This window comes from Plectropomus leopardus, chromosome 11 (assembly GCF_026936395.1).
Source record: "Plectropomus leopardus strain MGB_pleo_1.0 chromosome 11, ASM2693639v1, whole genome shotgun sequence".
Taxonomy (NCBI): Eukaryota; Metazoa; Chordata; class Actinopteri; order Perciformes; family Serranidae; genus Plectropomus; species Plectropomus leopardus.
Window position 1 is genome coordinate 32,805,336 of NC_142186.1, and position 25,838 is coordinate 32,831,173.

At 37.9% G+C, this 25,838-nt stretch overlaps 1 protein-coding gene across 1 annotated transcript in view; it reads right to left on the bottom strand.

Annotated features, from left to right (window-relative positions):
- The window catches only part of thsd7ab (thrombospondin, type I, domain containing 7Ab), a 226,585-nt gene that overhangs the window by 20,220 nt on the left and 180,527 nt on the right, over nt 1-25,838 (bottom strand). The window contains exons 23-27 of the mRNA XM_088084662.1: nt 18,674-18,847; nt 13,915-14,013; nt 11,775-11,857; nt 9,679-9,892; nt 6,433-6,520 (exon numbers count right to left, since the gene is read on the bottom strand). Of these exons, the coding sequence (XP_087940788.1) occupies nt 6,433-6,520; nt 9,679-9,892; nt 11,775-11,857; nt 13,915-14,013; nt 18,674-18,847 (658 nt within the window). The remainder of the gene's footprint in view (nt 1-6,432; nt 6,521-9,678; nt 9,893-11,774; nt 11,858-13,914; nt 14,014-18,673; nt 18,848-25,838) is intronic.

A 25,838-nucleotide genomic window follows, 5' to 3' on the forward strand; every position in this document is an offset into this window, starting at 1 on the left:
ATGCTATATTATGGTTTTTTTTTCTCACCATTTTGCACATTTCATTGCTATGGCTTTATCAGCATGCTATTTTATGCTGTGTTGATTTGTCTACAGCTGTTTTAATGACGTGTCAATATATTTTTAAATATTTTTCCACACTATAGACTTGCTTATTGGGTGTTTGTTTCGAAATGCTATATTATGCTGTTTTTTTTTGCCATTTTTGTATGTTTTATTGCTATGGCGTTCCTCAGCATGCTATTTTATGTTGTTGTTATGTTGTTTTCAGTTGTCACATCTTTGCCATTCCATAGCCTTGCTTTTTTTGTTGTCATTTCAACATGATATGTTATGGTGTTTATGTGCCATTTTTCAAGTTTTAATGCCATGACGTGTCCCAGGAGAAAAAAGTGAAATTTTCACCGCTTCTAAAAATGGTTGAAAACGACATTTAATAGCTTGTAGAGATGTGTCATAGTATACAATGTGGGAATAAATGCAAAAAAAGGTACAAAAATAATCATAATAATTTTGCATGTCACAAAAATGGCCAAAAAGGCAATAATATAGTAATATTTCCAAAAATCACGCCAAAATGTTACAGTATAGGATGTTTTCCAAATTTACACAATAAAGTAATAGTAAATTGTGTCGTCCAAAACAGCATAACAAGTCATATTATTGTATGTTGCCCAAAATCACACAAAATATTCACACTTGGAGAATGTGGCATACGTGTGGCAGGAATAGTAAAGAAAATAGCCATAACTGAGTTCATTTTGAGTGTTTAGAGCGAATTTCTTGAGTTTTATCAGGTGTTCGTTGTTGTTGGTCAAAGTGAGGCAAATGTAGCTGCTGTTTGCAAGTTACCATCATATATGAAGAAGAATACGAAGAAGTTAGTATCATGGATAATGTTAACTGTGCTGCTGACAAAGGACAAGAAAAGAGAAGGCCGTGCTGTTTCAAGCAAGACGAGGTCACTGAGCAGTTTAAAACTAATCTAGATGGTATTTTATTTAGACTACATAACAGTACTTGTATAAATGTACTTGTTCTATATTTCATCACGTTTGAATCCTATTGTCATTTGAATAAACAGTTTTATTGGTTTAAAGTATGTTTCATACTTTCTGTCTTTAAATATATACATCCAGGTTCTTCAAGATGGTCATAATCTATCCACATTGTTTATAGGAAAAATCTTTATAATTTAATTCGATTGAAGCATTGTGAACACTTGAAATGGTGAAGATTTAAGTTACTTTATACTGACTAACTTTTGAAATCTGATTACAAACTTTTGAGATCTGATGAAAGTAACTTCTTCATTTGACATATATCTATTACCTGCAAAATTAGCAGTTTAAAATATATACAGCCTCTATCAACTTTTAAAACTTCAAAAACTTTACACTTTTGTCTTTGAATCCTTTGGTTACTTCATGGTAAACGAAGCACAAAGAAGACTGAGGTTTTACTGTGCATGTGCTTATGGAGGTTCATGTGTCTGCATAATGGAGGTCCTGCAAAAAACTCAAAGTCCAAAATTGCACAAAAAACGTCATAGTATGTTTTCCAAAATAGTATTAAAAATTCATAGTATAGTATGTCGTCCAAACCACCACACAAATGTTATGATATAGAATTTTGCTGTAAATTGCACCAAAACATTCATAGAAAAGTAAGTTGTCCAAAATGGCATAAAACATAGTCAAATGTTAGTATGTTGTCCAAAATCGCACAAAAAAAGTTGTGTAGTGTGCAGTCCAAAATAGCACAACAAAGTCATGGTATAGCATGTCATCCATAATTGCAGAAGTCAAAATACAGCATGTACTCCAAAATCACAGAAAAAAGTCTTTGTAGAATATGTTGTCCAAAATTGCATTAAAAAAAGTCATAGTACAGTATGTATTGTATAAGTTGTACAAAATAGCATAAAAATGTGTCAGTATGCCACAAAAAAGTCAGAAAAACACCAGAAAATATTTTCCTGCATACAGTGCTTATAGCTCGATGCATATTACAGCATATTTCACTGAAGTCCAGATGCCATGTGCTGCAGAGAGGTGAAGCTAAACCACCACTGACCCTGCAATCGTATGTGCACTCTGCCCACACTGCCACTGTGCAGCACAGCACTATGACTTGAATTCTCCATCCTGTTGTGAAGTAACAACTGCTGTCGTATAACTTCTCTCTTTCTTTGTAAACTCTGTGTTCACAAAGAAAGATCCAACAAAATCTCCACCTATAAAACCCATGACTGACAACCGGACACTGCTGCAGGTGTAACCAGTCATCCAGTATACCAAGCTGATTGCTTCAACAAAAAAACAAACCAAAAAAAATCATAAAAATGCAACAAAAAGCCATGAAAAAAGTTACAGTATAGCACGTCATGTTTGTCTTGAAAATGTCAGATAAAGCCATTAAAAATGCCACAATGTAGTGAAGCATAAAAATGCCAAAAATTGTCACAGAACATTTTGTGTGGCTGTTCAACATGACAGGAAATGCATGAGTTATCCTTACAGGAATCACGTTCTGTCATCAATGCTACAGTTGTTTGCTACTGCTCATTTAAAATTTGGCGCTTTAATGTAAGAGTCAGAGGGAGAGGATATTTTGTTTCAGCTCTAGAGCTCTAGAGAATTGAGAAAAGAGAATTTCATTTTTCCCAATGTTGTGTGTAAAGTTTCAGCTGCTCATCGGTGCAGGACAGTCCAATTAATAGTTCTAAACATGAAAAACATTTCCCCAAACTTAGAACCTGTGATGTAATGCTCTATTAGGATGTTTCAGAAAAGAACTTTCTGGAAAGTTCGTAAAGACGATCAGAAAAGCACCAGAGGGAATTTCTTTCAACAGTTTTTGTGATGAAAAGCTGACAAAATCACTACAGAGTAAACACGTCAGCAAACATCATTCAAACAACATTTTCTGCTGCCACAAAAATCAACACGGCTCTTTTCTCTGTGGCTTTGGCAAAGTAACCCATGTTCACAATCACTGACTGCAATCCCAATGCGGCTACAGCTCACGATTGTTTACATTGTTGATTATTTTTTTCCCAATTAAACATACAATGCAGCTCGCAGGAAATCCACAAAAAAAGGTTTAAGTTCAACTTGGTCCAATTTTACACAATTTGTTCAAAGCTGAACGCAGAGAAATCAAACATCAATATGCTGAATCTGTACAAAGGATAATGAGCTCTTGATTTGGCAGGAAATGATTGGGAGGGACATGAAGGGGAATGTGTTGTCCTATTTCCTCTTTTGACCACAGGAGGGCAGTGCGACATCATGCAGGAGGGGGAGAGGAGACTTCACCGTCTGCAGATATAAATTTGATTTGTGGCCCAGAAACAAGTCCCTGCAGTAACGCGCACATCTCCTTTATCTTCATTCATCTCTATGAATCTGCTGTTGTAGATTTAGGAGAGCTGTACTTTCTGCTACAGCTTTCACAAATTTATATTACATTTATACGAACCAACGGGAAGCTGTTCGACTACACAAATACATCGAGTGATAAGACACTGTCAGTGCAAATAATTATGTTTGGACAGACACTGTGTCATTACGTCGCCGTGTGAATACACAATGTGACGTTCTTGTAGTAAATTTCCACAGACTGATGCTCCGGATGAAATCAAGTGTCACCCAGGAGTGGAGTGTAACTAAGTACATTTACTCAAGTACTGTTCTTGGGCACAAGGTTGACATACGTGTACTTGATTTCAATTGTATGCAACTTTATACTTCTACTCAACTACATTTCAGAGGGAAACACTGTGCTTTTTACTACTCTAAATGTATTTGGCACTTAAAGTTACTTAAATAGTTACTATATATATATATATATATATATATATATATATATGTGTGTGTGTGTGTGTGTGTGTGTATATATATATATATATACACATACGTATATACATACATATATATATAGATATGTATATATACATATCAAAACTGCTTACAAGACAATACAACTAATTTACCTAGTAGTATACAAAATGTCTAAAATTAACATTAACACATTGTTCTCATATATATTGTCAGGGATAAACCAGAAAAAGATCATATTATCAAAGGAGCCATTCTGCACAATGAGTGCTTTTACATTTTATACTTAACCCTTTGAACCCTAAGCAATCGTACAGGCAGAAGTTTGATTTCTTTCAAACACACAGGGAGCAGGCAATGAGCTACTTAACAAGAAATGGCCCCAAGTTGAGCAAAAAAAGGTAGCAAGAAAAACCTTAAAAGGAAATTACTTGAAAATAAATAAAATAAATAAATAAAAAACGTAATTTTAAATAAAATTATTATAGTTTAAATATAGTTTTTTGGAAATTTTTACCTTTTTATATGATTTTCTAGTAAGAATCCTCCCCTTTTTAAAACTAAATTTTAGATCATTTTCTTGTCACCTTTTACGAATTTCTTGCAATTTGTGAGACGTTTCTTGCAAGCTGATCATTGCCTCCCCTGATGCTTTCGAAAGAAAACTCGATCCAGGTTTCAAGGGGTTAAGTTCCTTGTATGACAATACTTCTTTCCCTCTTCTGAATTACCACTTTGAATGCAGGGTTTTGTTTTAACATGATTGTATTTTCACTGTTACTTCAGTAAAGGATGTGCGTATTTCTTCCTCCACTGGTGTCACCGAAAGATACTACTCACTACTTCTATGCTAGTATTTTTCTGCTTACAGCTTCTGGTTAAAGGGACCCAACACTGTTTTGTCTCAATGACACACATGTTAGATATTGTTTATAATGTGTAAATGGAGAAATATAACAGATGTTTTCAGACCACGTTCATATTTAGTTATTATTGTGACAGAAATGAGTCATTTAGAATTTTCATTTAACACACTGAGAGGGATTTTTATCTGAGTTTAAAGTTAAAACAAAGATAACTTTAACACTTGAATACATTCTTAAATTATGATTTTGGTGAGAAAATATTTGATCAAAGAATATAACAACTATTAGTACTAGTTGTGCTTCTACTTTTAAGCCATCTCCACTACAGCTCAGAGGCAAGTACTGTACTTTTAGCTCCACTGCTTTAGAATAACAGCTTTGGAGACTCAGATCTTTTAATTTTATTATAAAAAAACTAACGATTGCTTTATGAATTTTAACTGTTTATACAGTAGTTGGAAATTTGCTCTAACTCAACCAGCTATGACATGAAAATATTGTTTACTTGTTAAGGGATATTAAAGAAATTACTAATCATTTAATCATAATAAAACATTGTATAATGAGTACTTTTACTATTTATATGCAAAGTACATTTTGCTGTACTGTTCCTCAATTAGGAACTTGTAATAAGACATTTGGCCATCGTGTATTTTTGCTTTTACTTAAAGGAATAGTTTGGCATTTAAGACAATACATTTACTAGCTTTCTTTGATAATGAAAGAGTTTGATAATGTATTAGCATTGGTTTAGTATAGGTTTAAATTAATGAGGAAGCTGGTTAATCAACATTAGTGATTTGTGGAGAAGGGGTTGGATAAAATAAGTTTATGAATTTGTGAACCGAGTCATCATGTGTTTGACACTTTTTTTTTTTGCTTTATGTTTTTTGTTGTCTGTAAATATTATTTTTTGTCTGTCTGTTTGTAAAATCAATTCTTGATTTTCTTTACTACATGTTTCAAAGTAAATCAAATTAAATCAAAATCAAAACATATGCTACGCAAATGTCTTCTTATTTTGTGTTTTTTTTTAGGGGGGGGGCAACTGCTGTTGTGTATTTTTCCCTGTAAAGTCACTTAGTTTTTTGTATTTGCACCAATAACAAAATTAAAAAAAAAAAAAAAAAAATCAGATTTGGGTCACTTTAAGAGGCAGGTGTAAAGAGAAGGTCAATACTCTACAGGTAAACACCATCTACGAGGTCTACACTACACTGTCTTAACACTCCTTAATAGTTTGTCCTCACCTGCACCGGCACCCTCACTGGGATAGTCAGGCAGGTCATGTGACACTTTAGAGAGAGGTCACGGTGAAGGGTCAAGGTCTGCAGGTACTTATACTGGAGGGTGTGCTGAGGGGGGGCGAACCCTCCACATCCTCATTAGCTGCTTTGAGCCAGCTCTTGGCAATCGGGACAGGTGTAAGTCATCTCATGTGCATTTTGGCCCATCCAGACCGCCGTCCCATTGGCGTCAGACTCTTGGGCCTTAAGAGAGCGATGCACCTTGGCACAGTAGCTGCTGCTCTCACACAAGGGGGGCGGCACGAAGGACGCAAAAGGGGGGAAAAAACAAAAAAGACAAACAAAACCGGTGATGTGAGGGAGGCTGGTCGACAGGGAGAGAGAGTGCTCTAACTCAAAGCGGGTGAGGAAAAATGGGTGTGGTGTCATGAATGAGGATGATGATAAATAGGGGGGAATTAAAACTCGTCAACTCACCAAGCTAGGTATATCATAGACACTATGAATATGAGGAGCACAAAGGCTCCGGCTGCTACACCATACACCCACATCTTCAGCTTCCCATCTGTGGAGGAGGAGGCTCGTCAGTTCGTCTGTCTGTTTACACTCACAGCCATTAAAAGCTGCAACAATTAATTCTGTGAACGCTTCAGAAAACTCAAACACATCGTTGCAATTTTGCTACTTCTCTTTTTCCAAAAGCACTTTGTAACAATGGAGCCTATAATTTAGAGTTTAATTTAATTGCATGAATCAGGTACAGATATCATAATTATAGGTTCCTGTTGGTGCTTGAATGTAGGCAGAGTGAAGTAACAACTGGGCTTTTGGGGGGAAAAGGAAAAGTATTTATGGGTACCAGTGATGAGATAAAGGCAAATACACTGAACTAAGGAACGATTTTGAAGAACTTGTACTTTGTTTGTTTAGTCTAAGTATCATTTTATGTCACTTATACTTTTTCACTACATTTTGGATGCAAATATTGTGCTTTTCACTCCACCACACTAATTTTGGCATTTAAGCATAGTCAGATTTTTAATGCAAAATAAAAATAAGCAAATGAACTATGAAATATTATTATTGATTAAGATACTCAGCAGTGTATCAAGTAAATAAAATTAGCTCCTCATTAACCAGCTGCACTATTAGAGAGATGAACGCGTCAATAAATATGAATCAATAATATATAATATTCTGAAATGGGCCATTCGACATGATGAGGACATTTATTTTTAGTAGTTTGAGTATATTTTAATGCTTGTACTTAAACTTAAAGAAGTATTTCACCTCTGGAGAGATGGTCTTTTCGTAAATGCAGGCTGTTCATTTGAAATCTTGATCTGCTTCTATAGTCTTTGTGTCCGTGGTGGCGAGCTTACATCTGGATTTTTGTTTGGTAGGATGGAGGGAAGTTTAACACAGATAATTTACACATATCGACCACTTTGTTATGATACAAAGCAAAATTTCTCTTCATGTAAAGTTTTGAATGCAGGACTTGTACTTGTATCAGAGTATTGGTACACAGTGGTATTGTTAATTTTACTGAAAATTACGATAACAAGGGTCCACCAGAAAATTCAATGCCGCACAACTGTGTAATTATTAATATTATTATTATTATTATTATTTATAATATTTATTTATCTTTTTGTAGTTTGTTAGGTATTCTTTGAAATTTGTTTCATAGTTATTATTTTTATTTCCTCTTTTTTTTTCATTTTGCCTTACTGTAAAGTTATTAAAGATCCAGTGTGTGGGAAGTGGGAGGTCACGTAGGAACTTTTTTTTCAGATGTATTATGTCCAGGCTGTATTTGTTTTTTGTTTTTTTATATTTGGAAAAGAAAACATACCTTTATAAAAAAAAAAAAAAAAAAGCGAAAGTTCGACCCATTTCATATTCAGCCATGCTGTCCCTGTCGTCTAAGACGGTCAAATATGTTAGCAGAAATGAACAAATCTTTCACATATTATTTAAAGGGTTAAAACTCACATCTGTGATGTCACAGGGTATGAGGTCCAAAGCTGCTCTCGAACGATGAGTGGTGAAAGATGTTCTGGATGACACTGACGTTGTGAGTATATGGATACTTTTTCTGTTTCAGGGCTGAAAATGTTATTTTAGGCATAAAAGAAAACAAAAGCTCCGTGTGTCCATACACTCAGACGCCCATTCATTATCTGCAGAGCTCCTCCAGACTTCATACTTCACGACATCACAAGTTTGAGACTTGCTTCGCTGGTTTCTGGCTTTGAGAGAAAGTAGCTCATATTCACAAATATTGATTTAACTGTCCTCCAAAGTGGAAAAACTGTATTGGAAGTCTTAATTTAGGTGGAGTTCCCTTTATTTAAGTACTTCTTCCACCCCTGCTAGGTATCATGAATTCTGTTCAGGGTTTTATTATTATTACCAAACTTTAATTTACAAAAACAAAGTATAATTTATTTAACTTTTCTATAAAATGCTCAGTTGTTACTCCATTGTACGCCATGGTTACCTGTTTTTACCTGCATTGAAGTACGAGGGAAATAACAGTTTCTTTGTACCCGATTCATAAAATGAAATTACACTGCTCCAAGTCTTTTTTTTAATCCTTCTAAAAAAAGCTAAAACAAACACTAAAGAACATAAACACAAGAAGATAAATGACACATGGGCTACTGTATGTGACGGCGTGTGAATGTGGGAGTTGCTTCTCCTGACAGACGTTAACTCAATCTGTTCTGCACTCTTGCATCCTAAATGTTTCTGCACCAGCAGTCACAACACTTCTCAAATGTTGATGTAGCAGCATGTGAACATGCATCAGAGCAGACTGGAACAGACCGAAAACTTGTCTGATGCATCTTTTGTTTCTAATGTGTCGGTTTTATTTCATGCACAGCTGCAAATACAAATATGTTAAACCTGATGTTAATTAGACCCTGTCAACAGTAAATCTGCAGAACGCATACTGAGAGTAAAGTACACTCTGCTGCTGTCATGTGAAAACCTCTCGGCTTTAGGCCTTAACTTCACTTCAAGGATTACATGGCGCTCTGCAGGTTGAGAAAATTCTGAAAATGCTGGTCTTCTCTAAAACCTTTTCCCTTCAGATAAACTTAAAAAGACACAGTGGGCACTTGTTTTTCTTATCCAGTTGTGCAAGTGGAAAAATTATGAATACAAGTTCCTCACTGAAAACATGCACATCCATAAACAGCCTCAGGTCAAGATTGCGAGTAGGAGCTTTGGAAATGATGAGCGATTATTTACTGACCTTTATCTTGGCAGGATGACTGTTTGTGTGCAAAGAAATTGCACATTTGTAGTCAATAAAGGCTGTATTTACAGTCATCATTAGGCGGATGTGTTTTGTTTCTACTTTTTGTTGTTGCAAGAGACAAATTATACTGTCAAAGTAACATTTCCCAAAAATATAAACCAACCACATCTGTATATTTTTGACTTCCTGCATATTTCTGACTCAGATGCATTTTTTATGTGGTGGTTTTTGTAATTACGACTTGACAACTGGAAAATAAGAGCTTCTGAAGAGCACATTGAGGCAGAGTTAGTTCCCCAAAACATGACAGTGAGGAGATTAAAGGTTTTCACTTGACAGCAACAAAACACAATTCTTTACAGCTCATTGTGTTTCTATATTTTTGAAGAGACATTGGTCAAAACAAGTGTGCGGATGGACTGACAGTGAAGTCTGCAATGTGGTCTGACCTGGTCCGTAGGGCTGCAGGTACCAGGTCCGCCCGGTGCGTCCAGGCTGGATGGTGGTGGGCAGGGTGGGGTTAATGGCACGACTGGTTTTCACATCCCCTTTCTTGTCCCCGGCTGTGGGGATCTCCAGGATGGGGATGGGGGTGCACTGGTCCAGCTGCCCAGTGGGCGACAGCACCTCTGTGAATCCCTCCTCGCACATGCAGATCCCAGCCTGCAGGGGGCAGCGCAGAATCGTGTTTGGCGGGAGCCGCGGATACAGTACATCAAGGGAGTTATGGGCCATGACAGCATGGAAGTGAATGAGTGTGTTTTTGTTGTTTCTGAAAAATGCCTGGACGCTGGTACTGAAGGTTCACCGACCTGTTACTTGCGTGAAAGCTTTAGTTTTAGATAAAAGCATCAGATAAAAAAAAAAACAAAAACATTTCAGAGGACACTTGTGAACTGTATTAATTACACAGAAAGACATTTCTGTTAGCCTGATATAAATGGGGTGGACAAAATGTTAGAAACACCTCTCAGTTCAGCATTACCAAAAAACAAATCCTGCTAACTGACCATAAAGTTAAATCAATCTGAGAGTTTCAACTAAAACAGAACATTATAACCTTCATGAAGGCAGGATTCAGTACAGCACAGCGGTATTAGGCCCTGGCTACACCTATACACATAGTTTTGGAAACAGATATTTTCCTTCACGTTTTGGCCTCTTGTCCACACCAAGAGTTTTAAGTCACTAAAACATTTTTTTTTGTTTTTTTAATTAAATGCCCTCTGCTGTGACCCTTTGAAACCTGATTTCTTTCTAAAACATGGAAAGGTAGCAATGAGCAAAAAAAGAAGAAATGACCCCAAAATTGGCAAGAAATTAAAGAAAAACAAAAACAAAAAATTACCTGAAAATTAGCAATGTGAAAAAAATAAAAATCTTTTTGAAACTGATTCTGTGTTTTACTGGAAAATAATAAAGTGAGGCAAAAACTGAGGTGATATTCTGTTTATTCTTGCTAAATGTTTTATTTCATTGTGTTCTACGAACACGTGTTGTCGTTATTGTACATGTAAATATGTAATTTCTCGTGTGTGGACCTTGAACCAACGTCGCAGGAAAAATCTGGACCCCGTAGTAGCTGGACCCTAGAAACAAGAACGTCAGCTGCACCACTTCATGAATAAACAGAGACGTCTACTGCTTTCACTGATATTGGTCCACTTGAGCATCTGAGACTTCTGAGTCTGCAAGAAACTATGTTTTGGATCAAGTGGGCTGGACAAGAAGTCCCTGGTTGGACGCAGAGTGGGATTGTTTGATCTCTTATATCAAACAGGATTCAATGGTGATGAAATCTCCAGCATGTGTTCCAAAAAAGATGATATCAGCCTGAACCCTTTCCTACCTTTGTGACGAGGGGAGGCTGCTGAAGACAGCTAACGCCGCCGAGTGTTTGGGGTCGTTTTTTGTGGTTAGAGATATTTTGTAAAATTAGATAAGTATTAGATAAATATCTGTGTATGTGTAGAGAGGGCTGCTACATGTACCTAATGAACTGGCAGCAGTGGATATTCATCGTGCTGGTTTGAGGACTGAACCAGTGACCTCAGCAGTCAAAAATGTGCTTCTCATCAGAAGACCTGCTTATTCTGTGGTTATTAAGTCTGTCGTCTCCACCAACCGATTCAGCTGATAACCAGCAGTTATTGCAATGTTCTTTTTTTAATACAAGCTATTAAAATGAAAAAACTCTGAGATTTACTAGCTGCTGTTTCAGGTGGACATAAACCTTATTTTCTTCATTTCGATGCAGCCCAGTTGAGTGACACAATAAGAAAATGGGTTTTACATCTTCATGCTGCCATCATTTCATTCCCTGCTGCATTCAAATTCAATTCTGGCAGCCGTGTTTCACAGCGAGTGGAGACACTGCCATTCATCCGGAGGACCTGCTCTCTCAGGTTTATGTCTTTATTGTTTTTTTATTCTGTTTTTATTGTGCATCTTTGTCTGTAAACCAAATCTTTCTCTATAGGATTTTCTTTTTGTTCGCTTTATTTACAGTTAAAACCGTGCGATATGAGAACAAAGAGCTGCTCACCTCGCTGCAGAAAGACTTTGGCATGAGACAGGGAGGGTCACAGGAGCTGTTGTCCACTGGAGGGTTCATGGGAGGACAACCTCCTGCGGGTGGAAAGACAACAGAATCAAGCAGAGTTCAGGATGTTTTTAAAGGAATAAAATGAAGATCAACATCATCTGTGTGTCCTGGTAGATGTGCTGCTTCCTGATGTGCCACCTTGAGTAATAAAATTACATTTTCAAACTGAAAACGTAGCTGTTCTGTGCCTACACATTCATACATTTTCAGTTAAAAATAAACTTCAATATTTCTGTCAATATAGCTGATGTATCCACGTCTATTTTTAAAATGATTTTAAGTCAGCAGCTGTGTGTTCATGTGTTAGAGATGAATTTCTGTACAGGCTGCCATCGCCCACCACCTTCGCTTCTTATAGAAATAAGTCCCTAGTTTCTTTTTAGAGCAGTGTGTTATATTTTTTGACATATTTTGTGTCAATTTCGCCTCCTACGTAAAACTGCCACTTACTGATGTAGACTTACTGTGGAGCTGTAGAGCAGCTGCAACATCTTCTCACTTTCCACAAAAAAATTCAGCTGCAATGCTTATTCAAAATAGTGTCGAGCAGTGTTTCAAAATGTTATGACCTCTTAAAATAAACCAGCTTCTACGTTAAACACCTTGTCACCAACACGACCAGAAAATAATATGCTGAAAACCTCCTGAGAGGAAAATTCTGAGGAAATAATCAGTGAGTTACATTACAAGTTGATTGTATCATTAGAAAATCTAATCAGAACACATTTCTTTATTCATTTCCCACTGACACTCAGATCCCTGCTGAATCCAAAGGATGGGCTTGTAAAAAAGATAAAAATCTTTCATATGATCCTTTGACATGAAAAAGTAATATAACATTTCATCTTTACTTTCAAACCCATTTAAACAAAATTATGCACTTTAAAAATATGATTAATGAATTAAAATGTGCCTACTTGCCTTGCTGCTTGTTGAAAAAGTGGCTGTGGCTCTACTGTAATAACATTACAGCTTAATTTATCCATACCTTTATACTGTAATATCTACTGGGCAAGAACTTACCCCACATATATTCATAAAATTCTCCTGCTGCAAAAACGTGTTATTAGAATAGCATCTTGCTCCAAGCCATGTGCTGCAACTTCTCTTTTCTTAAAATATAATATCTAGAGGAAAGCAATGTTTGAAATACTGTGGAGCAAAATTGTGGAACTTGAACTTGAATTTTTTAACAGATTCTATGTCTTTGTCTCAGTCCAAAAAAAAACTTAAAAGCAGTTTGATGGAAAAAGATTTGGTAGAGTAGAGAGCTGTGTTGTGTGGCTGCTGTGTTTCTGCACAGTACTCACTTACTCGATGTTGTGTTTATTTTTTCCTCTGTAGTGATCATTTGATGGAAGATATGTGTTTGTATTGATATATTTATTTAACTTTGCATTGTGTTGTTTTTTTAACTCTGTATATTGTATACATTTTTTTTTTAGATGAGGTCCCTAAAAAGCCCATTGTGGGGTTTTACCTCACCTGCACATGTAACCTGTTTTATATCCTTTTTTTAAAAAATCTTTTTTTCTTTATATCTAAATGTGCAAATAAATAAACTAAACTCAACAAAAACTCTGGATGATATTGGACACTGCGATTGGTTCATAGACATCCAGTCAAATTAGTTGTGCATTTGGGTGAATTCAGATGACTGTAATCATAGATCTAGAAATCACAGAAAATATATGCCCATTACTTTACGTAATGCTCCACTAGGGTTGGGCGGTATGGCTTTGAAATAATATCACGGTACACGGTATACATCACAATATTTTCAATATGACATAATGCGTAGATATTGATACTGTGACATTATTTTAGGGATGACTATCTGCACTTACACAAAATATTAACACAATGAGATTTTTGATTATCATCACTAATGTGGATTTAATGACTTAAGTGGTTGAACGCAAGTATTAGAACGAGTAGAAAAGTCTGATAACACTTGTTTCATATCATGATATGACGATAATCAGAATCTCAGACAGTATGTGGTCTCATATCACAGTAACAGCATTTATCGTGTAGATTTCCCAGCACTATGCTCCACGTACGAGTCATGGTTCCTTACCGGTGACGTTGAGTCCGTCTGAGCGCTGACACCAGATAAAGGGCCGGGTGGAGTTTACACGAATGCTGCTGAACCATTTGTACTCGTAACATTCGCCCCCTAAGAGCAAAATAAAAAAACAATCAACATCTTTAGAGGCCGTGCAGTCGGTGGGAGTCTGCAGAGAAGACCATTAATCATAAGAGTGACAGATTAATAAAGCAGCTGCTAAGTTATGGTTGTATAATAGGCTGCTGTCATATAATATCACTATCAGTGTGTCCTCACAGAGGGGTCCAGTTCAATGTTTTAATCTTCAGTAAGAGCTTTTGCTTAATGACTTTCTATCAATGCCATTATGACTTTATCAATATCTCCATCAGTGCAGTAAATGACCATATTTCCCTACAGAGTCCTGTGTAACCAATCATCAGACTGGCCCATTCGGCTAGCGTAAATTAACAATTTAACCTTGAACAAAGGAAAGATCTATTCTTCTATTCTCCACCGGCCTGGGTACAGTATCACGGCTCCAGTCGATGGCCCGGCTCTATCTGCAGCTTTCACAGGACGATTTGTCTGCGGCTGAGACAACTTCACCCTTTATGCTCTTCACTTTTCTCATTTCTTCCCCTTTTCTTGCTTTGGAACAGCCGCGGTCGTTTCTCAAATGTGTTAAGTTATCACCGAATCACTCACTTCAGCCGGCACTTCCCACCATCTTTTACGAGCAGATTGGGGTTTTACTACTATTGAAACATTTCTCAGAGGAGGAGCCGCTCTGGAAGCAGAAATAATGTCAGTAGTTTTGTTAGCGTCCTTCCCCAAAAATCAAAGTTTTAGAAACACGACTGAAAGCCTCTGAAGGAGAAGAGACGGCTGATTTTCAAGCCTATTAACTTACAAAAGATTCATTTTAACCACGCTGTTAGGAAGGGACTAAAAATGGTTATATAGTGCTTTTATACCGACACCGTTACAGCGTGACCGTTGCACACATTCACACACCTGCGGAGGTGGAGCTCTTCTTAAAGGTGCTGGCTATACTTTCCAACATCATGAATCTGTAGTTACTGATGAGAGAAAACAGTATTTGATAATCAAGATAATATAGTTAGGGAGTCCCTACCCATCTTATCTGCATGGCAAACACCCTAATGGGGACGCACAAAAATTAATGGGGTCAGGCTTAACTTTATGTTTAACTTTTCAGCCACCAGCAGATCAAGGTTTTTACTTATCCACTGGAATACTTCAACATCTACGAGATGGCCTGCCATTACATTTTGCAACATTATAAACATTACGCCTGCTAAACATCAGCGTGTTACAATTGCTGTTGTCAAATTGTCAGATTTGTATAAAGTACAGTTTCCTTCCTCATCATCCGTCCCTCCCTGAGCTCACCTGTCCTTTTGCATCACTTTGTTCGATCAATGTCCCAGATCAACATAAACAAACAGTTGAAGGTACACTATGCAGGATTTTCCTAAAAAAGCAATGTATAGGGTTCCAACACATTTTTGCCAATTCATTTTCAAAATAATATCCATTACTTTTTCATAATATTTTACCCAATTTCCATGATTTTATTTAAGTCGTTTAAAATATGTAGGTCTATAAAGCGACACAGCCACATATTTTAAAACACCCACTTCCCTGGTGTTTGTGGATGAGCAAACTGATACATTTCCTCACTCGTAACAGACCAGACGGCACAAACAGGCACTTCCCAAAAGGCAGTGCTCTTTTTTGGGGGATGGAAAACCAAAGATCCCTTAGACTGCGATGCAAAGTAATATGTTTTATATCATAATTTTGAAGTATGTTTTATGGACGTGTCTAATAACTGTTTTGCGACCTTGCCTGAACCAGAGCTTACGTAATAACTTAATGAATTAAGTTTGATTGTCATCATGCCCTTATAGTTGTTTCAATGGTCGCTTATACAGCATTTGATTTTATATGTATCTGTGTGTGCAGCTGGTGGTCGATAACAGCGTGCAGGTGAGGTTCAGACCCCCAAAAAAGCAACCGGGGAGCGGCAGCAGCCATTCAGGAAGCTACGATAATCTAACTCCACAGTCAACCAAAGAAAATCCTGGTCAGCTTAAATTCAACCAACTCTTCAACTAATCGATTGGTCCGTGGGGGAAAAAAATCTCGGCTGCTCTGAGTGTATTCTACCTGGTGGGGCTGTGTGTCCACCAAAGTGCTTTTTTTTCCCAGAGGCCAGCATTGCAATGAGGAGCGCCGCATGCTTACACTACGCTACAAACGCCAGCAGCGTGATAAGGCTCTGAGCATCTGCATGCACAGCGTTTTTTTACGGTCATTGAGAGTTGAAAATTGTTCAGATCTGAAAAAGTGCTGCTGTCATCACTGTCACTTTTTACTCAGCCATCCAATCACAGTGGAGGATGGGCATGATAAACACCACCGAGAGAAACTTTCACAGCATGTAGGAGTGCTCAAAAACAAAAGAGGAGAGGAATAATGGAGGAGGAATGAGGAGAGGGAGGGGTGTAAAACTTTTGACTCTTGCTGCTAATGTCATTTATTGTCTGTATTTATGCATGGAATTATGAGGACAGTGTCGTTTATAATGGACATATCTATTTTTGTACGTAAAAGGGGCATAAATAAGCCTTAAGATGAACTGACTGGATGGCTTTGCAGGAAAAGTTTAAAACACATTGTGCGGTAACAAAAGCTGCACATGCACTGAGGATGAGACAATTAATAGCAGAAAGTTTTTTTTTGTTTTGTCTCTTTTTTTCTGTGGCAGCAAAGTAACAAAAACATTACCAGCAAAAACACCGGTTCACTAACAACATCACACGCATTGTATTTCTAAAAAAAAGGACATATTGGTCCTATTAGCGACTAGTTCACTGTGGATGTGCCCTGATACAGATAACAGGGCTCCTCTGATGTGTGGCAAAACCCGTGGAACAGAAAAGAGAAAAGAGAGAGAGGAAACATGGGGAGAGAGAGAGAAGGGCACGATATGCTACAAAGATCCCCCGGCTCGGAGTCGAAGCGGTTATGTGGTATGTGCCTTAACCATTAGCCTACCAGGGCGCCCCCACAAAATTCATTTTTAATGTTACTATTTGATCTCTCCCTGCGTCCCTAGCCTCCCTTTCTTCGTCGCCGCCCTACTCCTTCCCCTCCCTCCTCTCTCTTCCTCCTCCGCCTTTACTGGTCTTGCTGGGCCACTCCTCCCCCCTGTGCCTCCAGTGATGCTGTGAAACCAGGTCAGGCTGCTGAAGACTGCTGTGGAGCTGTGTACAGTAGCCAGAGAGGGAAGAGAGGGAGGAGAGCGAGAGCGGGAGGCGAGGGAGGAGGGGATGGATGCTCTACAGAATGAGCCCATGGCTACTGTATGTGTGCTGAGCTTGGTGGTGGTGGTGGTGATTCACAGCCCACGCTGCTCCTAATGGGTGATTAACGCGCCCGGGGAACCGCCGAGATCACAACAGTAAATGAGCACGGGGGTTTCCTCTGTTTGGAGATCTGACTCGAGAAATCCCATCTGGGAGAGCTCCAATTGACCCAGTGTACAGAGAGAAAACAAAGTGATAGCAGTAGTTAGCGCTTTATTTTTTTTAAGCTGTGCTTCAGTACGGAGGTGGCTCGGTGGTTAATGCCGTCACCTCGCAGGAAGAAAATCCTTCATCTGAATCAAGCCCTCAATCCCTCCTCCTCAAACTCAACATGTCGTCTCTGCAGGTTTCTGCTGGCGTTCCAGTTTTCTTTCAATGCAAACATGCAAGTTCAGATGGATAGAAGACTAAACAGCCTGCAGGTATGACCCTGAATCTAAGTGTCTTTCTGTGTTAGCACTCTGATGCACTGACAAGCTCTCCATCGCCGTGTCTCCCTCCCTCCCACCCAAGCTGGGACTGACTTCAGCTCTCCAGGATCACGTGTTTCAGGAATATAAAGTAAAGTGCAATCTAATTTGCATGCACTGAAATAAACTTCCACTTACTCAGGGTTCATGCACATTTTTATGAAATATTTCCATGATTTTTCCATGACTTTGAAATTTTATAGACCATATATCCTCTGACACAACCATCAATACTATTACTTTACTATATTATTACTTTACTTTACTAATTACTATATCACATCTTTTTTTAAAATTTGCTATTTAAAAAAAAAAAAAGAAATTAGAACAGGATTAGAACAGAATATTACGATATAATTTAGAGACTGTTTGTTATTTACAAGAGGGGAGGGGTTGGTTCGAAAAGGTGGAGGTATGTCAAATTATAGTTTTAATACAATAATAATCTAACTTTTTTTAAGCACTAGCGAGGGACTTATGTGTTTATTTTGGCTTAGGAGAAGGGCATACATCTTTAAATGGCTGTATTTTCTAATTATTTTACAGCAAATTGTTTTTAAAGAAAACATGGTTTCTTTAAAAAAAAAATTAATTAATAAAGGCATTTTTTCCTGTATTTTTTTCCTTCTGTTTTTATTTTCAATTTCCAACCAGTTTTCTTTAAAAATCACTGACAATGACATCATTCCTCACAGCCAGAAACTAAAAAAACACAAATTACTGTTGGATTTTAAAAAATGGCAGTCGTGAACACATTATTTTGCAGGTTTGTGAGACAAAATTCCAGGACTTTTCCAAAACTCTCAATGTATATTTGGTTTTCCAAAACTTTATCAGGCCTGGAAACTACTCTTTGCAAATTCGATGACTTTCCCTGGTTTTTCAAGACTATAAGAACATCGTTTTTAAAAGAGTTCTCACCTGTGCAGGGCTGAGACTCCCAGGCCTGGTCAGGACAGAGCTGCAGGTTTTCCGGCTCCTGGGCCAACACGGCTCGTGAGCGGACCTGAACCGAACCAAATTCCACGCCAGCACCCTTGACACAGATGCTCACACACGGGCTCCAGTCTGACCACTCCATCAGGTAGCATTCACCTGCAGGGGCAAAGAGACAAAACGCATCATTGGGACTGTTAATGTAAGGAAAGCACTTCACTGAATATTTGCACACTATTTGCGTATTTGCACACAGCGCTCAGCGCCTCAACGCGCAGTGTGATGAGGCAATGAGTGCCTACTCTGCACTAAGTGTTGCACTTTTGCTGTTTTTTTCATGCTAAAGTTGTCCCTTTATCCTGAGAAAGTACTTTTCCTTGTGCTAACATTTTTACTTCAGCAGATATTCTGTATCATAGCAATGACACACAGTCAAAGCCCTTACTGCACCTCATTTCCCGTCTGTGTAATTAAATACTTGTTCATGTAACAATAAACAAGAATGTCATTTGTTTTAAAATTGTTTTATCTTTGTCATTAAAAAAACCCTATAAACCTAATAAAAGCCGAACAATAAAGCTTATTTACAAAGCACTAACATCAGGATACATGAAGTAATTGGCAAAAACAACAACTAACGGTGGTAATACCGCATATCACCCTGCTGAGCGACCCTTAATCATTTCAAAAGAACTTCTTTGATCACGACAGCTCTACTCCAGGAACTTTTTTCACTGTCTTTTACATTTTATAAACTAAAAAACTGTCCAATTAATCAAAGGAGTAATTGGCAGATTAATCACATGTAAATGATCATTAATACATCCTTTTCCAACAGCACTCCTAATACTTAATGCCTTTATTGTCACTGAACGTTTTTTACTGTCTCTATTAAAAAAAACTGTTTCCATTCACTCTGCTCAAACACACTCACATACACACACATTAAAAGAAATAACTGTAACTTTAACTAGAAATAACTACCATATGCAAAAGTCAAGTTAATCGACTCACATTTAGTTTATAATAAACCATTTTATATTTTTGTCACATTTTAAAATTCAAAAAACAAGAACAGTATGTAATTCAATTCTGAATTGATGAATAAATGAATGAAACCAGTCGAATAATAATAATAAATTAGATTTACGTATATAGTACCTTTAAAATACCCATAAGCGCTTTACACAATTGTTCAAAAAAAAAAAAAAGAAAAATGAACAAACAAACTGAACAGAGGTACAAAGATGATTGACTGGCAGTGACGCAGAGTCATGTGAGGTTCCAAAAACTGTCCTAAATTGATGAAAATACAAAGACACAGAAAGACAATACACACTGAGCACTCCCGAGCCTTAAATCCTAAAAAGTCTGAAAGCTTTACCAGCACACTTTAGAGTCAACAGTGTTAATCAGTTGATGATCAATTAGTTAAACAACATGCAAACTTATATATTCAGCTTGGTCTAAATAATTAAGCTAGAAATTAAATCTTTACAAATCAAACTAGACCATTCTGGTTTCTCTTCACCTGTTCAGTGTGGAAATGTTTTGAAATAAGCGCCTGACGTGTGAAGATTTGCTCACTCTGGCTTTTAGCCATATCACAAATCTTTTAATTTCCTGTGAGTCAGTGTGAAGCCCCAGATCCTCAGGCAGGGTGGCCCTTCTGGCTCCTTAGAGTTTAAGACTAAAATGTGACCAGGTTTTTGCCATCAGGGCACCAATTATTTGGGAAAACCTGCCGGAGGAGCTTTGGCTGACAGAATATATATTATATCAGAATTCACATCTAGAGATTTGACGTCGGTTATTACATTTCAACTACTGATTTACTTTATCATCAATCTCTTGTTGTATCTTTTTTGTTTTTAATTATTTTTACATTTTTTGTCGAACTGTTTAAGCTGTGCAAAAATATCTGCATTGCAGCTTTAGTATGCGTGTCCTGCTGGAAATCAGATCTTCAACTTTGGCAGCACTTGAGGAATATTTTAGCGTTTCATCTATGGATGAGGACGGTTTAATCTGGATGAGATGTTAAGGTATGCAGCTGAGATACGGAATATGTATTTAAATATCGTATCACGATGGTTGAGATGCTTTGAAGAGTTTCAGGAGGAGGAAGGTGCTGGTGCGAGATGGAGGGCGGGTTGGTTTTGATCACAGCTGACAACTGCAGCTCATCAAACAGCGGGGGAAATAGAACATGGGTCAAGGGTGGCAGTGCATTAAAGTGTGTGTGTGTGTGAGTGTGTGTGTGTGTGTGTGCGCGTCTGTGTAGATGCAACCTGCCAGAATTCCCAAGCTGTCCCCAGTCTTGCACAAACAGCCCTTGAATTTCCTCCCAAATCACGCTACAGTACGTCCCTGCACAGAAACGCTCTGTGCTTTTGATTGCTGTTTGATACATCAGTTCCTGCAGTTTGGCAAAAGGGGTTGGACTGACTTGTTATCTAGGGCAGCGTTTCTCAGTGTTTCCATCTAAGGGACCAACATACATCTGATGAGCTTTTTTTTTCCCTCCACTTCTCCAAATTGAGAAATCCTCCAGTGGAAACACATGCCACACACTCTTAAAATACAAAATGAATTCAAACCGTGGTACTTTTAAATGAGTTGTGGGTTAAAAAGAGGAGATTTTTTTCCCTCTATATTTTAAAGAGATTGAAAGATGAGCGATCAATGATGAACCAAAATAGACACAACGCACTTTTGAAATGAACTCCACGTTTGTGTTTTGTCTTTTGGCAGAAGCAAGTAACAATAATTCTCCCTTCAGGGACCGCTGACATGGAAAATAACAGATTTATATTTAAGCTGCACTGTAAGAAAATAAACCTTCCTTATCAGGCTGAATCATAAATTGGAGGTTCAGTTTTCCATCTTTTCTTATTGAAATGTTGTAGATTTGCCCTATTTACTCAAAGGCAATACTGATGTTCACTTCTCCCGCGTGCAGCACGATGTCAAGGGTGCATCTTGAGAAATAAAAAGCGTTGCTGTGGCTCTGAGAGGGGCAGTAAAGCGTTTGAGCTGCAGACCTGACGGACGGAGTCCTGCAGGTGCTGGGCAGAGCTCACCTGTCTGTCTGCTCTGCTCTACCCTGCAAAGCTACATAAAACCCAGCAGCTGACAAGCCTCCGTCACAAAACCTGACAACAAGTCATCAGACCCAACCTTTGAAGTGATAATCCCATCTGTGAGATTCTCTCTCCCTCTGTTTTTTTCAGGGTTGGGAGTCGACATCCTGGGTGCTAAGCTGATATTGTGCTGTTTCTGCACTGCAGAGCTGAAGCATCACCTGTCAATCACAGCGGGGTCAAAAGGCTACTGTGATGCAAACCGCCTTATATATATTGTATAGACGGGAGCTTCAGTAGACAGAATATCTCCTGCTGCTTTTACTTAATACCAACTTCTTTTACTTATCATTATTATTATTATTATTATTATTATTATTATTATTATTATTATTATTAGTAGTAGTAGTAGTAGTAGTAGTAGTATTAGTGATAGTAGTATTCTGGATTAGTCACTGGTAAGACCTGAAATACCCAAAACTGGCTAAAAAAAGCTGTTCAAATGTTTTCATGAGCGCTGTTTACTCTAAACTTGCTACTGCCATTTGGAGGGACGGAAGGACAGAGGGATGGATGGACGGATAGATAATTTCAAACATGTAATATAAACAAATAGAAAAAGATAAAAATTAAACAAAATGGCAATAACAAAAATAGTTGATAACCTAATGCATCATTGTGAACAACAAAACTGCAAAGTAGAAAAGACTCAAAGTTATTAGTAAAAACATTTCTGCTAAAAAGAGAAACTAAGAGCAACAGATCATAAAGTGCGACGTGATTTGAATTTATCAAGACAACATGTAAACATGTAACAACTGAGACTTCATCAACACCAAATATCATCACCAGATCACATTAACAGGGAGATATGTTTCCAAATATGATAAAATATATTTGTCAGCGCAGGGAGAGTTAAGTCAAATAAAGAATTTAGATGAAGTTAAATTAGTGCCATGTAAAATTAATCAGTGACATAGAGCAGCAGGCATTCAACTGAAGGGAGTGTGACATGCTGCAGATTTTAAGATTTCTACTTTAAGTGGAGAAAAAGACGTTAGATTAGACTCAAAATGCCAAACAGGTTGGTTAGTTTGCTTACCAGACTGCAATAAACCAGGACTTCCAGTAATTAAATAAAACTATGCATCTGTGCAATGTTTCACAGCTTTGGCTTTGCACGGCCGCGCATCATGTAAATCACAACAGATGTCCAGCTCAGCAGAAAGACAGCGTCGAGACCTAATCACTCACCGAAATAAAAAAGTCATCCTGTGCAGGTCGAACGTGTGCTTTGGCTGCCAGGTTTGAGGGTTTGCTGCCCGCTGAGGCTACCCATGCTGAAAATGTGTGCACACATGGCACACTAACAAGCTCTGGGTGGAGGCATCCACCACATGGCAACAGTCTTGTTTTAGGTTTTTGCTCCTCCTCAGTCTGCTGAACAACAATGTATGTATGGACTGGATGGCATATTTCACACAAGGCTCTAAAAATCCTGTGTAATTCATAAAACTAAGAACAACCTGAAAATACAGTCAGTTAACCTCAACAGCCTTAAAAGTCCAGTCATAACGTAAAAATCACAATCACGAGCAGGTTTGTTAAACTTTAGATTTCTGGACATTGAAGGAGAGCACATGGAGCAATACTTGATATTTAAGGTGTTTAGAGGGATGTGTCTTTTTTTTAATCGCCTTTAAAAACAATCAAACACTGTGAGTTATTTACCTGAGGTGTGGAAGCAGGTCCCAGACAGCTCAGAGGAACTTAGAGGCTCTGTCGGGCTCTTAATTGGATTTGGGGAAGTTTCCACTTCAGCAAACTTTACACAAGATAACGTTACATTTGCGAAAACACCTCGATAAGTCTCCGTCCTAAAAAATGCTTCCTCTTTAATGTTAAATGTGGTAACAAGGATGTCAGTTAAGAAGCCAGATGATAAAAATCTAATTTAGAGGGATTAAAGCCTCTGAAAGCTTGAAACAGTACGAATGCACATATTATATGAAAGTTGAGTCTCTCATTAAATATCTACAAAAATATGGGCGAAAATGTTCTAAACTATTGGAAAATTTAGTTGAAAACAGCTCATTTTAAGGATATTAGCATTTCCCCAGACTGTGTGGGCACATCAGGTTTTGATTGACACCTCCTTGGATCCCACCTTTGTCAACTGCCACCCGTCTCCACGACAACCATTGAGCAACGCAGAGCTGGCGTGGTGCAGCTCTATCTGTTCCAGCCCTCTGACTCTGGCTGCTTTCATAAATCCAATCTGACGCTCTACACTAAAAGGAGAGAGCTGCTGTTTGAAACAACGGAGTGTTTTATTTCCACATGAACCAATGAACGGCTCAGTTTATCACACATTCACTGCGTTCAGCGCTTTGCTCTGTCTCCCCAGACAGAGTGCCCAGAGAGCTCTCTGACACTCACAGAGTGCGATGCTCTGAAAAACCGAACGGTTCTTTCCAAAAGAGCTCCGAATTTACAAACGGTCCATTTTGTGCCAGAGTGTCCTCCGGCACTCAAGAGTGTTTCTGAATCACCCTACTGAAAGGAGCGTTGAGGGATTTCAGTTTGGCATGTTAAATTCGTAACTGACACCTGACTCTGAATTTTTTACTGACTTCATCCGTATTTCGTGATATGGATCGGGGATAACCACGTCCAAATTAACCAAGCTTCAGGAAACTGTGAAAAAACTAAAATGACAATATTTCAAATTTGGATTGAAGCTAATGTATGATCATTTTTGATGCTTTTAATTACGCATGTGAGACCCTAAATTTCATATTAAGAAACTTTTTGGTGATCTGGGTTCCCAGAGGCTTTAACTAACTCTCCACCGTAGCACTGCAACGATGCTGCTTTATTATCTACCTAACTCCTACATGTTTTTTTCCCAGAACAGGAAGCTGTAGCGTCACACTGTTAGCACGATATTATGCAGTTCTCAACCAACTCATAGAGTTACTGTTAATTAGCCAGCTACCTACAGCTGAGAAAATCTGCTCACTGCAGTTGTTATTTCTTTGGCAAAATCAGTGCTCAGTGGCTTTCTCTATCAATCAGATTTCCACTGTTACAAAAATTAGAGATGACATAAATCTGCCACTGTTACAGTAATTATTAACTGCATATGTGGCGACAAGAATTTTAAAAAAGTCCATCAACAGTGACTAAGCAGATCAAGGCAAAGTGAACGATCAGATGCCCCTAAAATCTTTAACTTCCTTGTACTTGAACTCTGATTTTTAAGTGTTGCATTGTTTTTTCGTATTTGGTGCGCCCTAAAAGCTTTCATCTGGATGGAAGTGGCTTTGCAGTGCGCAGCAGTGCACGCTTTGGCGAACTCTGTGTCTCAGTCCGTTCTCTAAGCGTCTGTTCATACTTTATTTGATGACCTGCGTGCCTCTTTGTAGGAATGCAGAACAAAAATCCCAAATTATTTTTCGGGTTTGATGAAAATGAGAAGTTGAACTGACTGGCGAAGTAAGGGATTATTATATAGTTTTATTTCCAAAACTTAGAAAATTAAACAAACTACTCTGGATAACACACACTACTAGTATAAAGAAACACATTATATACTACTCACACGATAAGTTGTGTATTTGGTCTCACTTCTGCATACATAAAAATTGACAGTCTGCCTTATAAACCTGTTTGTGTATCTAAGATAATATACTGATATCAGAGTATCATCTGAGTAGTTTTTTGTTGTTAGACATAGTTCTGTCCATTTTTCAGTATAACATATTTCCAAAGTCAGGCTGTTTCTCTCTTAGCAACAGGGAGAGACTAATGAACACTTTTATAACCAGCAGGCTAAACTACTGAAACAATCTCCTTTCTGGTTTGACCAAAGAATACAGTTTATCAGCTGCAATGAAATCAGAGTTCTGCAGCACGACGTCTGACTGAGACCAGAAGGACAGCAAATATTACTGTTTTAAAAACTTTACACTGGCTGCCTGTTAGTTTTCACATTGGTTTTAAAATGATTTTATAAGTCTATAGGGCACTGCTTGTCCCTGCACCAGACTGCATCTCAGAGATGC